The sequence below is a fragment of the Ptychodera flava genome, chromosome 1 (assembly GCF_041260155.1).
Source record: "Ptychodera flava strain L36383 chromosome 1, AS_Pfla_20210202, whole genome shotgun sequence".
NCBI lineage: Eukaryota > Metazoa > Hemichordata > Enteropneusta > Ptychoderidae > Ptychodera > Ptychodera flava.
The window spans coordinates 51649966-51666737 of record NC_091928.1 but is presented as its reverse complement, the minus strand read 5'-3'; the positions used below and the strand labels follow the sequence as shown (position 1 = coordinate 51666737).

Genomic DNA, 16772 nt, shown 5'->3' with positions numbered 1-16772 from the left:
TACTGTTACTGAAGAAAATTCATTTTGGTCAAGTGTATAACCTTTTCATATCCTTACTTTGGTGATATTATTGAAGAAATGTTGTCTATTTGGCGTTGATTATATTAATTGATGATTATTCTGGAATTCACCTAAGTGTGAAGTACTGACGTATAAACCGATTTAAGAACAAATTTACAGCGAGAAAGAATCATTGGCAAGGACTTAAATATAGCATCAGTTTTGCAAATATATTGTAAATATATGTTCATAAAGTAGTGACATTTCTTGAACATTGTAATATGTATGGTTGATTCTATAAGTACAACAACAGTACGGAGATGGGACAAAATCGGAAACAGGATGTCAGAAAACATTGCTTTAACAATACCAAGTAATTCAAAATTTAAAAAAATCAGTGTGCGCTATGAGTGGGACAATATTATCAGAAGAAATAAATATTTGAGTTCCATTGTCATGACTTAGTAAAACGAAATGTGATTACATTAGAGAATGTTTGTATAAACAGTCCATTAGTAAATAGAGCAACAATCATTTGTTTCTCAGTAAAATTATTTGACATCAAGCACCAACGATGTATATACATAGCGATGTTCTGTGTTTTTTTATTTCAAGTATCCATTGTCACAGATGCTGTATTCGTTAATCTGTTCAACAAGGTTATGTAATTTCAGCAATTCAACTTATTTTAACACATTCAATGTGCTTGATGTAATTCAAAAATGCAAAAAGTGTAATAAGACCTAGCAATATACTAGTATATGAATTCGTTTGGGATAAAGTCAACATGGCTACCATTATCAGACGGAGAAAAATCATTTAAGTCGCAGCTACAAGACAGTATAAAATACAAAAAAAGTAAACCATAGCACTTGTCTTCTCAGAACAGAAAAGTTTGAAATGTTGCAACACATGTACCTTCGATAGCCCAGTTATTTCTTCGTTAATGTTATGACCAAAGTTAATCAGCGATTTCACAACAGTTTTCAAAGTGTTTGAGACTGCCCAGTGGATAGCTGTGGTCTATGCAAGAAAATAAAATTAAGAAAAATGAACATTGACGCAAATCCTACATTTTCTCAACAATGCCACTGGTAGTTCTTGCTTTACTTTTAAGTGAATACTTTCGAAATGAAGAAGCTTTATACTCTAAAAGTAAATAAAAAGTCGATTACAACTTCTTTACAATGGCATATTTAATTTGATGCTGTGAGAAATATCAGTCATAAAGTGACACAATCGATAATAATGTCGGATAAGTACCTGATTGTGTTTGTGAAGAAACTTTGCGCCATTTTCAATGAGAAGATGAACAACTCTGCCGTGGTCTTCCTTAGCTGCATAAAGAAGAGGGGTGCCTCCGTCCTATAAATATGAAATACGATGGAAGGTCTTAAAGTCATCACTCGAGGAATGGAAAAAATGATATAATCAGTTAATTTCAATAGCGTGACCGCGATGAGGTTTGAAAGCAGTGTGCAAGACACTCAAAACAGAAGAAGAATCGCAGTTGAATTTTCGAATTACGTTAAGGAGAGCTACATATACAAGAGACCCAATCCCATGGTTAAGGACTGTTTTAAGGTAAAGGTTGTTTGTAAATAACAAATTATCACAGAGAAATGATTATTGCCTTTCCACTATGCCTACTTTATTAAATTCGTGTCTCCACAAGCTTTAAACAATAAAGGACTCGGATGCAGGATGCATGATTGCTCATCTTACACATCATATTTTTCATTCTTTCTACGTTGAACATCTCGAATATGCAGTAACTCTGCATAGATTGCAGTAAATGTAGAAATTATAGAGCAACAATGAACGACTGCGACACACTTGTAGTAAAGTAAACCAAAATGGATTCTATACCTATACTCAGTTCGTTCAAGTTGAAATTAAAAAGTCATATTGTAGTCACAACTTACTATTGAATAAACATTAACATCTGCTCGGTTCTTTAGGAGCATTCCCACCGCCATCTCATCGCCTTGATTTGCAAAGTGATGTAGCAGTGCAATACCATCCTGTACGTGGTTTGAATAATGAAATATTACATTCTTTCAAAATAAAGGTTATTATTACATCGATGTATGTTTCACCTTACCTCACATCCTGATATATGTACCAGGCACTAGCTCAATGTATTCAAGACAACATTAACAAACATGATTACATACAAACTGACAAGTTCAAATTATTTAGATTCACCTGATCGTGTCTCTGAACTGCCTCGGCCAAATATTGTTTTGGTATTATGTAGCTCAGTGTTATCACACCTTTTCCGTATACGTTTTGATAAATTTCAAATTGATTTATTTAATTACCGGCACACGCTAGTGTTGACAAACAATTTACTTACCTGAGTAAGCTCATTAATATCCACACCGCACTCAACTATGTCTCCAGTCATTTGTTCATCATGTCTTGTAACAACCCACAATAGCTGTGACAAATTTGATGAGTCTCTCTGCCAAAAAGTAATATGACATTATCATATTAAGATGACCCTGAGAAATCTGTATACCAAATATCTAAGCTAATCAGATTAGCATTTTTGAGAAGCACAATGTTTGACCAAAATGGTAACATTTGCACCTATGAACAAAATTGTATATTTCATCATAATTTGAATATATCATATTTTGGTCTTCCATGTTAATCTGCATACCAAATACTCATGCTATTAGACAAGCGGTTTCGGTTAACACAAATTGACAAAAAATAGCGTCAATGACCCTGTCTCGGTGATAACAAATTATGTAAGAATTCATAATTTTTAAGCCAATTAAGGGCACATACTAAACAACGGATTGTTCGTACCAGATTTAACATCATGTTCTGGCTCGCGAGAATAGAAGACTTTCAAGGAATCTAACCTACTTTCTTTATCTCAGCAGCTAAGTGGGCAATAAGTTTAGTTTTCTTCCGCATATTGACTAGTATGACACCAAGATATTCACCAAAACTGTGGGATGTTCTTAAACAACTCTTGACCTTTCAAAGAAATTTTATCTTTTACAAACGTTGCCTATAAAAATACAAAGCGGGTATTTTGCAGGCTACTGGTTTGGGATGGTGAGCTGCAGGCTGTGGGCTAGAGTTTATATAAACTGTGGGCAATGTTGCAAAGTTAAACGATTGTTTAACAATAAGAAATCCCGTTCTAACATGAGCCTTTCGAAATTCTGCATATGCTGAAAACAAATCGAGATGCAGACATTACATCACAGATAGCCATGTCGAATGCTTGAGAAAATAAGCAAATATAATTGGCTAATTCCAAATCCTGAAAGAGCCAACGAATTTTTGGAACATAAAATCCTTGATGAAACTGAAGAAGCACCGAAGACATCTTTCCCACTAGCGGTTCAATTGAAATAACAATTTTACTTATAATCAATTTAACACGAGTGGAGTATCGGCTTCATTACGGAGCCATTATAAGAGACTGTTTTGGATGGTTTTAAAATATGTGAGCAGTTTAAAGGCACTAAGACAGTTTAGGTTCAGTTTTTTGATATTGAGAAATTTTTTATTGGTATTTCAAAAGCGGTCTTGTTTAGACTAGAAATAGGCTTAGCTCACATTGGTTTCAGTTTCGTCCGAAAAGATATGGTTATTCAAACGTCGAAAGGCTTGATTTAGTATAAATTCGCGAACAGCGCTTGGTCAAGCTGTTATTCCACATTTTTACGCTCCCTTTGTTCAGAAGGCCTTGTAATCTTTTTGTTGCAAACAGCTTGTCAAAATGCCGAATAGCAGGCCTAAGCCAATACTAAAATAAAGAAATTGCCGGGGATAATACATTACAATGAAATCAAACTATTAAGATGCAGCTTTATTAAGTGAGCGCGAAAAACATCGTCTCAGACGTGACATTTAAGAAAACCGAGTATCATGGATGTTTGACAGCCAAACGACGATGTATGAACAAAGCAAAAATGTATTGGAACGCGCAGTCGGCAACACGCAGCACGCATAATACCGCATCCGTACGTAAAAAACAAACTATTTCTGTGTGTGCATGAGTGGTTGAAGTAGGATTATGAATTCGTACCACATCACAAGACACCTTACTGTTTTTCCTGAGCAGTAGTGTACTACACGCAATGTCTCGACGCTTGAGTGCAGAGAAGAGGGGTGTTTCACCATGCTAAAAGATACAAAAATAATGCAGTAGAATGTCCTTTCTTAAAATTGAAATCCATAACCAAATGGAAACAATTTTTATCGTGATTCTCCAATAAGATTATGTATAATGACGGCACATTTCATGGTGGAATGAAAAATTATTTTGCTTTCTACATTAGGCATCAGGTACTATGTGAAGATATAGCATATTTTGTCCATACACTATAAATCTAGCCGATATAACACCTGTCGATCATTCAATTGTTGAAAGGAGCTATACACTTGAAATAATATTGAAATTATCTCGACAGATATAGGAATATCTGGCTTGGCCAAAATAAATTGAAAGGAGATTCAGCGGTTACACAAGGTAGGCGATGTGAGGTGAAAAACGCGTGAAATCAAAAACAAAGACGTACCTTATTCACCATGCTAACATCAACATCCTTTCTGGCCAACACTTCGATAACCTCTTTGTTGGATTTATATACTGCATGGTGGAGAGCTGTATTTCCATTCTAAGAAGTGTGGCAAAGTCAAAGAAAAAGCAAGTTCTAATTATATTATAATGGATTAAATATGTTGAAAGTAAGAATTTCCAAACCAACTTTAGCCACTCCTACTTCCCTATTATTTAAGTCTTTTAAACGTTTTGCTTGCTTAGTTTACATATTTTAAAAGCACTTACAAATTACGAATTATTGCAGAACAGCCACATATCAAAAATTCAATGCGCTGAATTATCAGCCCTCTGAGGTGTGTTGGTCGTACATACAGCAAGTTAATATGCAGAAAGTTTTCTTAGTATGCAGAACTGGATATTTGTTTATTCGCAAGGGCAAACTTATTTGCATTACTTCTGGTGTTCAGCTGTTGTTTCCTACAGCTATTTTCGTATGATAGTCGAACTGTGGACGATGATTCTGAATAACGAAATTCCGTTATAGTTTTGGGGAAAGTGATTTCTCATTTTTCTTTAGGGGCCTAGCCCTAGACCCCTATTGATTTTTACGGAATTTTAGCTGTCTTTTCCCTCAGAACTTGAAGTCTAAGAACCATTGCGCGTAACTCTTTCAAACTTACAGATATTATTTTCCCTTTGAGTTCTTGTACATGTGACTTGATTATTAGATGGATGACATGACTTGGTTACAATCTTGGATTAATATATTCTTGGCCGTCTAATTTGCAAAATATTTGACCAATAACAAAAGTGGTCGGCAATTTATTAGGGCATAGAATTAAGGTAGAACGCACCTCGAGGCACCCGAACGCACCTCGAGGACAGATATTCGGACTCTTTTTCAGAGCTACCACATGTCGGGTGGGGGTGCTCATTTTAAAGCTCTCGGAGGCAGAAACACTGGGGAAAATGCTTAATAAGTTATATGAAACACCGGGCAAAATGCTTGATCAAGGGTTGTCAACATTGGAAAGATGGAGATGTAAACCCGTTTTAGGAACCTTTCTTATCTTTCGCGAATAACCCATAAAATCCCTGATAAGTCAATGAATTAGCATACGTAGTTCTGTTGACTAAATAGTTACAAGATGTGTGTATATGAGAGATAAACGTCCTTGTAATGGGATGTAAAATAAATAAAGAGTCAAGAGGCTAGCTTAGGCTATATAGTCATTTATTTTATTAATTACGATCTGTCAGAGCATGAAGAAAAAGAGAGGAATGATATAATCGAGAAAACTGAGAAAAACTCAATGAAAAGCTCATTAATAGTGTCTGGGCCACCTGTGGTAAGGGTGGCTGTGATATGGCAGCGGTACTTGTGGCATATATCGAACGCGCTCTGGTCAATGGTCATCGCTACAGTTCCATGGCGATGATCCTTGACCCGAGCGTGTTCTATATACGCCACAAGTACCGCTGCTATATCACAGCTATAGTACAGGGTGTCGTAGCCTCGAAACCATAGCGAATGGTATTCTGTAATTTCTGATCCTGTGCGCCTTTGTACAGTCATTTACAGAGTTGTGCGCCGCTCATTTTCAAACGTGGTCTTTCATGTTATTGAAGTATAAGAAATATTTAGAGTATTAGGCCAGAATGCCGTTGTTCTCTTGCTAAGTCTGCGAGGTCTGAATAGCTGAGCCATTCTTGCATCACAGAGCGACATTATGTTTGACTCATATGACGTCACTAAACGCCCTCTAGTAGCGAATTTTAGAATTCTTTAGTCTTTTGCTCTGAATTCTTTTGTCTGAAATCTTCTTGTACATACTGAATATGTAGACCAGGGTAAATTTGGATTTTTTTCTTTTCATTTCACCTTTAACACAGCGATTGCGGCCATTTCGGATATCTAGTATCGGTAAACCTTGGATTATTTGTTTCTCTAGTTACAAAATTTGCACGGTGACACCCGATTTTTATTCTTAAATTTGAAATAGAATAGTTGAAAGATTCCTTAAGGAAAGTCTGAGCAAAAGTTCAAGTCTTTCACTTTCGAGGTGCATACTACCTTAAAGGGGCAAAGTCTGCCATTTTTCATGAATTTTGTTTGATAGGAGATAATAATCATATTGTTTGACATGTTGAAAAATACTGAATGAATAGGTGACCATGTATATATTTGACCTCGGGTTTTAGACAAATTAAATGAAATCATCGCGAGAAAGAATTGATGGTCATGACCATTAATTAATTCTTCAATTGGTTTCAGGTATCGTGTCTTAAACTGGGGTCGAACATTTGTATGGTCACCCATTCATTCAGTATCTTTCAACAAGTCAAAAATGTAAGTAGTGTCTCAAATCAAACGCAATTCATGAAAAATGGCCGACTTTGTCCCTCTAGGATGTTGTATACAAAACGTGTTGGTCATTGTCCTTTTGGTTTTTCTGAAAAGATTTTAAGTGATTAAATTGATAATTAATTTTCCATAGCTAGCTTATTATGCAAAATCAATATACCTAAGGAACTATAGGGCCGCAGGTTATATATATATAAATAAATAAATAAATAAATAAATAAACAAATAAATAAATATATATATATATATATATATATATATATATATATATATATATATATATATATATATATATATATATATATATATATATATATATATATATATGAAATACAGTGGACTCGAACCAACACACCCCATATACATTACGGATGCTCTACCAACTGAGCTAATGGATTAGTCGGTACAATGTGGGCGTTCCTTACTCTTAGATGGAGCTTTTGTAACCTTTCAACCTAAGGATCCTATGGGATTCTACAGGGCCTCGCACAAAAGTAACCAACTTAGGAATCAGTTGTTGGTAATGAGGATCAATCATATGAATGATGCAAAGTCAAATGTGATATAACCGAGGTTACGTTGGTATTGTCGGTTATGTGGTAGCATGTCGGGGCCAGCAAGGCTGGTATTCCAATGATGGAAGGATGTAAAGACGACTGGAAACAGCGAGTACTATAAAATCTAAGATGCTACTTTATTACACTAAGCTCTAAGCTACGTACATAGAGTGATGCTAAGCTGGAGACTGGCTTGAGTACACGTGGGCCAAAAATATACAGATATACCTGCCCTCATGAATAGTAATGACAGCTCATGAATAATAATCACATGACACTCCGTCACATTCCCCCTCCTTATTATGATGGAGACAGGGAGTCTACATCACTGGTACGGCAAAATAATTCAGAAAATCAGCAAAAATCAAAATGAAATAATACAATGCTAATACTACCGAATCTAAAGGAAAGTACATGACAAAAAAACCCCCAAACTATTGACTAAGTCGGGTACAGCAAACCGGGCAAACACCATTACTATAAGGGCCAAGTGTTGTCCTTAGAAGCCGGGTGCCGATAATTAACCCGGCTGTTTTGCATTTTTTCCCGGCTACTTTTAACATAAGTAGATTATTTTTATAGACCTGTAATTTCGGGATTGCACTGCCAGCTGTTAGACGGCACACGTACGATTAGCAGTTTCGCGACCCCTTTCCGCATGAAATGCACAAACATAAATCAGTTTCTAATTAACCGTTTGTGGCTTTTTGAGCCCAATCTTTTATTTATTATATAGTGTGATTGGCTGCTGATGGACGCGCCTATGGTGTTGTCTTTATTACGAGCAGTGTAATTGGTTTGATTAGTATGAAGGTCATCTTAGGTCATTTTTAACGATAGCGTAAAATGAAATGTGCGTCACCCACCAGCACCTTGCCGATGGAATATTTTTTTCCTGAAGAAAGCCCGTTCGAAAGCTATACGTGATTCCAACAATACATTTAGTTTATGTATGAAAAACTTCAATTTCGCTAAATTTGTGAGAAAAAAGCGCCAAATAGATGTGATTTTGATCGATGATTCGAAATTCATGATGCAGCTAGTTTTCCTCCGCCGCGCTGGCTGCCAACGTCACTACGAGTATGATCTTCTCAACAAATCACTGCATAAAAACGCTATAATACTTACTGTATTAGCATGAATTATTGCCTGTATTTTAGCTGAATAGTGCATATACAGGTGAATACAGTTAATAATCCATTGCTTGTATTCAGAAAGCCTGTATTCATGTGGATTCATGTGAATTCACGTGTATTATTCTATAATACAGGCAACTCATTAATGTGAATTTATCTGTATTATTGCGTTTTCATGCAGTGAATCAAGTTATCCTCAGAGCGATACCGACGCATTTTCTAGATTTAAAAACAATGAGCTAGAACTGATTTTTTTAGAACCAACTGTTTATTTGAATGGGTATTTTTTTTCAATGATTATTTTTACGTACTAGAATCCACGGTCACAGGCATGTGTGTTGCCGACCGCTGCCGACCGCCGCATCATCCTGATCATGGTCACGCCTCACGGCTTCACTGTGGTGCTGATCCCCTGTTGTTATACGTCGTGGATTCCGGCATGGGTTCAATTTCACTACGCCTCTCCATGTTCTCCATGTTGGGTTGCCCGATAGTGTATTTCGATGGACCCTCTGAATAATTTTTTCACGGACCCGTGGAGCAAATTTGAAGAAAACAGAGTTGTTTCCTTCCGACGCCATGCTGCATATCTGCTTTGATCAAATTTGGGGACAGCTTCGCCGCTCGCGCCGCATGCAGGTTCGAGGTCTGGCATGCGAGACTAAGTCGCGGAGAGTGCTTTCGCAAACATTTTACTATTATTGTTTGCGTATTATAACTCATAATAAAAAAATGCGTAGAGACTCAATCCAATGCGTAATATTATTACGCATTGGATCGACTCTCTACGCATTTTTTCATTGTTATGAGTTTTCGATATACGCATTTTTTTGCGTAAATGCGAACACTGTAACAGTGAATTATCTTACCGATGTTTTTTAACAAAAGCGAATGTGTTTTTATTAGAATACTGTCGGTATTTTGAATTTTCCATCCTCATTTTGGGAAATGAGCAATGAAATGAGCAGACTGCAGGAGATTTAAGATTAAATGTTAAATCTTCAATGCAAATAAAACCATAAGTGTGTCATAAATAATACAAACAAAACAAAATCATGTTTGTTTGTTTTGTTGTATGTGAGCCACGTCAAAGACACACAACAAAAGTACTGTTTCAGTCTCAGCTAAATGTCACCTCAGATGCCACCAGAGAACACCATTTCCACTCCATAATTTCATTTCCGACTTGCGAGAGGGGGGACACCCCCTCTCCCCCTCGTTACCTACGCTCACTCGCCCCTCGGTCGCTTCGCTCCGTCGCAGTCCACCCGTCTACATTCTTGAATTACCCGGCTACTTTTAAATATAAGGACAACACTGTAATAAAGGGTTGAAAATTCAACATGCATTTTCGAAAACTGTGTATATCAGGTCACTACAACCCTTTCACTACATCATTCATGCACCTTCACACACTACCGTACATCCGAGCTCCACATTCGCGACAATGCGTCTGCATTTGTATTTTCGCTGCCCTTCTTGTACTCTATCTTAAATTGATGATCTTGCAGTATTAAACTCAATCGCAACAACCTACGATTTTTACTACACATTTTGTCTAACCAAACCAACGGATTGTGATATGTTTGAATTGTAAACTCTCTTCCGTACAAGTAAGGATGCACAAAGTTTCCACAGCCCAAACAATGGCTAAACACTCTCTTTCTATAGTCGGGTAATTTCTCTCGCTGGGGAGAAGTTTTCGGCTAATAAACTGAACCAGATGTTCCTCTCCCTTGTCATCATATTGACAAAAAACTGCACCAATACCATGGTCAGACGCCTCTGTCTGCACCACAAACGGCTTATTATAATCTGGAACCACCAGAACTGGTGATGATGCTAAAGCATCTTTCAGCTTCTGGAAAGCATCCACACAGCTCTGAGTCCATTGAACATTGTTTGGGCTATTTTTACATGTCAGCTCAGTCAATGGGGTCGCAATGTCAGAGAAATTCAGGATAAACTTCACTTCTGTAGTATCCTGCTAATCCTAAATATGATCTGACATCACGCTTTGACTCTTTGTTTGATAATTGACAACAGCACTAACCTTATCTGCCATAGGTTTTATTTTTCCACTTCCAGCACCATAACCAATGAAAGAAACCTCACTGCCACCAAGATAGCATTTCGTTGGTCTCGCAGTTAGTTTACATCTACATAACCTCTCAAATATGCTACACAGGTGTTTAACATGACCTTCCCATAAATGATCATGTGGACCCAAGTCATCCATATATGCTTTTTCTGTGGGCTGATTAAATGTCTTATCCATTAGCCTCTGAAAAGTGGCTGGCGCATTTTGCATTCCAAAGGGCATAACAGTAAACTCATACAGTCCAAAAGGAGTGATAAAGGCGAACTTTTCCCGAGCACATTTGCTCAAGGGAAATCACAAATATCCCTTTGTGAGATCGAACGTCGATATATAATTCGATCAACCGATTTCCTCAATCAATTCATCTGGTGTAGGCATCGGATAGGCATCAGATACCGTAACCTGATTCAGTCGTCTAAATTTTACACAGAATCTAATTCCGCCCTGTTTTTCTTAACTAAAACGAGAGCCGAGCCATAGGGACTCTTTGATTCAGTAATAATTCCAGCTTTCAGCATTTTCTGCAGTTCCTCTTTAACTGTCTGTTTAGCTGCCTGCGGTAGACGATATGGTTTCTGACAAATTGACGTTTCGTCAGTAGTTATCACATCGTGTTCTACCTGATCAGTACAACTGGTTACATCAGTTAAAAAATCACTGTACTCTTGCAGTAAGTGTAACAATTCTGCAAGCTGGTCTGCAGTTACAGAATCCGCAATTACCACATCTCTCCAAGTCTCTGTACTCTGATCCTCCGGTGTGTAGTACATAGACTTTCTATGTCCTTGTTGCACACAGCATCAACAGTGTCAATAAAATACACTGGTTTATTTCTCTTTCCATGCTCTCAGCATGTTGATATGATAAACCCGTTTTGGTTTTCTACGGCCATCTCACTCAATTTCGTAATCAACGTTTGAGACTTTCCTCGCCACAGTGAATGGTCCTAAGTTGCCACTGAGCACTCAACTTATGTGTAGAGAAGGTAAGAGTACAAGTACTTTATCACCGTTCTAAAAGATCGTTTCTTTGCTCCCTTATCACCGTTTTTGTCGTGCCTGGGCTTTTTCCATGTTCCTTTTTACAATTTTTCTCATGTCGGCAAGCTTTTCTCGCATCTCTATTACTTATTGCGCCAAATTTCCTCCTGCGAACTTTTCTCAGTCCTCTGATCCTTGATCACAGCGAGTGGTCCTCTTAAACTTCGACCATACATTAGCTCTAAAGGTGAGAAACTGGTACTCGCTTGTGGTACTTCTCTGTACGCAAAAAGAAGGTACAGCATATATCGGTCCAACTCCTTTGGGTCTTCCGCTATGAAACGTTGTAACAAAGCCTTGAGCATTCTGTTAATCCGTTCAGTCAATCTGTTGCCTTGTGCGTGATATGGGGACGTTCAAATTTTTGAGATCTTCAATTTCGTGCACATATCAGTCATAAGGCGCAACATGAAGTTTGTACCATGCTTTGTCAAAATTTGACCAAGTAGTCCCATCCGACTAAAAACTTCGATCAACGCTGTCGCAACTGTCTTTGCTTCCTGGTGTAGCATACCCAAACCCTCTGGATACAGAGTTGCATAATCCACGATGACAAAAATAAACATATTTCCGGGTCGAGTTCTTTTCAAGGGACCCACAATATCCATTGCAATCAACTCAAACGGTATATTTATAATAGGCATCGAAACAAGAGGCGCTTTCTCAGACGCTCTCCGTCTTGCAGATTTTTACATGGACTACAAGTCCTGCAGTATTCTGCAACATCCTTGAAAATACCAGGCCAATAATAGTATTGTAGCAACCTTTGTTTAGTCTTTTCAATGCCAAGGTGTCCTGACAGAGGTATGTCATGTGACACTCTTAACAATGCATTGCGACATTCCGCCGGTACTACAATTTGTCTAACTTCTAGCACCTTATGTGAAGAAATCCACTTATGATACAATAATTTCTCATGCCAGAAAATTCTGTTTGATTTTCTGACGATTTATTTGCATCCGCATGCTCTCGCACCTTTGCAAGAGTGGGATCGGCAGATTGAAGTTCTCTCAACTTATCCTGATCTAATCTTAATATTTCAGCATATTTCTGCTGAAATTTTAATCCAGTGGAAATATTCTTGGACACTTTAGAAGTGACGTCATCACTTTCCTCGTCATCACTGATGTCACTCAGATCTGATGAAGTCTCATCAAACGGCTTGTCAAGGGCTGATGCATCATGGGGGTATCGTCACACACACTCTCAATGTTTACATCATCCGCTTTCCAATCGTTTAAATTGTCCTCATCAAACAATCTAGAGATACCCAGTGAATCATCGTGTTCGTCACGTGACCCATTTACCTCTTGGATTTCATTGACCTTGTCAATGTGTTCTTAAGCACTGTTACTTTCATCAGATGTTTTGACTTCCTAATCAAAGTCATCATCACTTGGTTCCGCTTCATTAACAGTCGGCAATTCCTCAACAGGTATTGCTCTCATGCCACACGCCATTTCATTTCACTTAACTATAGCTTTGCACTCATCTTGCACTTTCTTTTGATGTCTTGTCACCACTAACGCATGGCGATCCTGCAAGGCAACTGCATCCTCACTTAGCAGAACATCCTTGGGTATACCTTTCCATACCCCAAGCGAAGGTCCAGTGAAAATTTCACTTTCGATGTGGGCTTTGACAACAGGTGCCTCGTGAACTGTTTCGTCTGCAAAACTAATATTGCAAGTCTCTCCGGGCAAATAGTTTGATTGCTGTATGACCTCTGGCTTTACCAAGGTTTGACAACAACCCGTGTCCCTCTGAATACTCACTGGTTTACCGTCTAAACACCCAACATAAGTGTTTCTCCCAAGTAGATAATCATTACCAAAGTCAGTCCAAATATCATAGCCTTTGTCATCCTGACTTCTGACATGGCAATCGACCTTTGTCTCTGCTTAACCTGCATTTTTATCAGACTTTTGTTCGGGAAATTTCTTGCCAAATGACAAGTTTTCCCACAAGTATAACTTGCAGCTGAGAGCTTGGACTTCTCACCACTCTGGGATGAGTTATCAGACTTCTTTCCCTCACCTTTTTGCTGCTTATTTTTATTGCTAAAACTTTTGAAACCCCGCTTCAGCTCAGTCTGATCGCTAGCAGCGCCAGAATGTTCAGATTTATATGTTTCACCAAGCTTTACCAACTCCTTATAGTTTTGAGGATCTCTTTCCTTCAACCATGTTTGCATTTGTTTGGGCACGCCCTCAACTAATTGCTCCATTATGAATAGTTCACGTACCCGTTCATATTTTTCGTCACCACTTTAAGACGGAACCCCATTTGTTTCCATCCCGCGGTCAAAAGTATTGGCAACAATATCACCCCACATACAGAATGTCTCCTCATCTGTATGTTTGCAAGCTCTGAATTTAACTCTGTATGACTCTCTGGTGAGCTCATACTTCCTAAGTATGGCAAAATTTTGACCTTATCATTATCCAGGGCATCGTCTTCTTTCAACCTAGAATACGCCTCCTGGGCCTTACCTACAAGAGTCGGAGCTAATTTCTTTGGCCAAATCCACTTAGGCCAACTGTACGTTCGAGCTAGCCTCTCGAATGTACGCAAATGTGTGTCAACATTTTCTTACATTCCTGGCCGCTAGGAGTGCGGGATCGACAGTGTAGAAAAAATCGATCCCACACTCTCAGAAACCGTCCCACACTCGGCAGTAATATTACACGAGCTCTGATTGGATGATATACAGTCTGTTTTGTTCCAAGCGCAAAATGTTATCCAATGGCACGACGAGTAACACACGGACCAGAACTACAAAGTAAGCAGGTCAAAGAACAGTGGCAGACGACAGACTTGTCACGATTTTGGATAATGTTGTAAGTGTCCAATGTGAATTTAATGCATTGTGTGGTAATGTAAGAAAAAGAATCTCACACACCAAGGACCTGGGATCAGATTTCTCACACTCGTTGGGGATATTTTGTCTCACACGAGCCGCAGGCGAGTGTGAGACAAAATATCCCCAACTCGTGTGAGAAATCTGATCCCAGATCCTTGGGGGTGTGAGATTCTATTAGTCACCTTCTTTGAACTGAGGAGTTTAGCAGTCCAATCATTGAACTCATGATCCGTATCATGCGAATTTGCTTTCGCTTTTACCTCTAGTTCTCTCATTTTAAAATTGTGTTCGCACTGTTCTCTTTCTGCCTTTAGTTCAAGTTTACAAAATTCTTTTTCTTGCTCATGTTTTTGTTTTTTTACATTTATACGCATGCGTTCTAAATCTATATGCTGCACATGATTTGCCTGCTCTTGTTTATACAGATTCAATTTGAGCTGAAGAATTTCTTTTTGATGCAACAGGTTTTCAGCTAATTCTTTTCCACGCAAACCACTTGTTGCGCTATAATCATCAATAGGCTCTTTTTTAATTTTTGGGTCTTGGCTTTCTGTCATGCGGGGAAAGCTTACTTTACCCTCCCTATCGGACATAATTATTCACTCACTAGCACACGGCTGTAGTAAGAGATATGTACTTACCTGGTCACCCTAGAATGCAATGGTATCAACCACAAAGTGTGTTGACCCCACCCAGTCAGTGTAAATTTCTCAATTGAATGCTACTAAATGATAGTATTTCCCGTGGCTTCTTATCTTTGTTTTTTGCCGCTAATGAAAAAAATACACAAGTGCACAATCACAGAAATGTAGATCTCCTGTCGTACGATCTACACAGGTACTTAGTTAAGGGGCGTTCATCCCAGAAAAACAAGCTATCTTTAGATTGTTAAGATTTTGTTTCAGTAGGTGTTTATATTAGTACTTACAGTCTTTTGCATCAACAGGGTGTCTCTTCCCCCGTTTACTGAAAGATTAATTAAACACTGAAACAAGAAGATTGTGAAAATTCTCTCCACACAGAAATTTTCCAGAAATTCAAAAGAAAGTCTTAAAAATAAGCAAGTCCGGTTGCTTCTAACACAGTGTCCACAGCAGAGTTCAATTAAGTTCACTCTACACAAAAGATCTTTTGTCTTCTTAATTGTCGTCCATTTTCTGTGAACTTGCTTCTACTGGCTTATGGTTGAATTCTCCGCAAGGTTGACAGTGCTCACAAAATCCAACTTCCTGTCTCTGGTTTATCAGCTACGTCCACCCGGCAACGTCTGAACCAGTATTAAGTTGATCAGCAAATTCAGTTCAACTGGACTATCTCAGGTACCGGAGATTGTGCTATGATGGTATGTCCACATGCCAAAGCATACATAAAATGATAACAGTCTCCCCTGCAGATAACTTTCCAAAGTTCCGGCAGATATTTAACTTGCTGCTTGTAGCAAAGTCAGGTTATAACAACCATAGAAGCTTTCGTTCTGAGTCTCTCAGCTTTTAGTACGACACAGTTATTTTTTCAAAGTTCCGAGTGTGTCTTACACACGGCTTATAAGTACTCACAGGTTAAGATTTGTTACAACCACTTTTCCTCCAAGTCCATCTTGAGAATGTGAGTTAGAATCCCAAAAGCTGGCTCCAATGTGATATAACCGAGGTTACATTGGTATTGTCGGTTATGTGGTAGCGTGTCGGGGCCGGCAAGGCTGGTATTCAAATGATGAAAGGATGTAAAGACGACTGGAAACAGCGAGTACTATATAATCTAAGATGCTACTTTATTCCACTAAGCTCTAAGCTACGTACATAGAGTGATGCTAAGCTGGATACTGGCTTGAGTACACTTGGGCCAAATATATACAGATATACATGCCCTCATGAATAGTAATGACAGCTCATGAATAATAATCACATGACACTACGTCACACCAAACAAGGGTAAATTTGAAATGACTCACCATACGAATAACTTTATGAAATACAGTGGCGAATGAAAAGTGACCCATGCGGGACTCAAACCCACACACTTCCCCCCCCCCCCCAGGCTGTATACGTTACGGATGCTCTACCAACTGAGCTAATGAATCAGTCGGTACAATGTGGGCGTTCCTGACTCTTAGATGGGGCTTTCATTCTGTTGTGTGTGTATGGTGAGTAAATGGCTAAACTCATCACCTATATCA

General features: G+C 38.4%; 1 protein-coding gene across 1 annotated transcript; it reads right to left on the bottom strand.

Annotated features, from left to right (window-relative positions):
- Positions 1 to 815: 815 nt before the first annotated feature.
- LOC139145598 (receptor-interacting serine/threonine-protein kinase 4-like) lies at positions 816 to 13960 on the bottom strand. The gene is made up of 8 exons (XM_070716859.1): positions 13735 to 13960; positions 12709 to 12905; positions 4551 to 4649; positions 4058 to 4153; positions 2360 to 2467; positions 1926 to 2024; positions 1264 to 1365; positions 816 to 830 (listed from the first exon to the last, which is right to left on the bottom strand). Exons 1-8 carry the CDS (start codon positions 13958 to 13960, stop codon positions 816 to 818), a joined length of 942 nt encoding a protein of 313 aa, XP_070572960.1.
- Positions 13961 to 16772: the final 2812 nt, after the last annotated feature.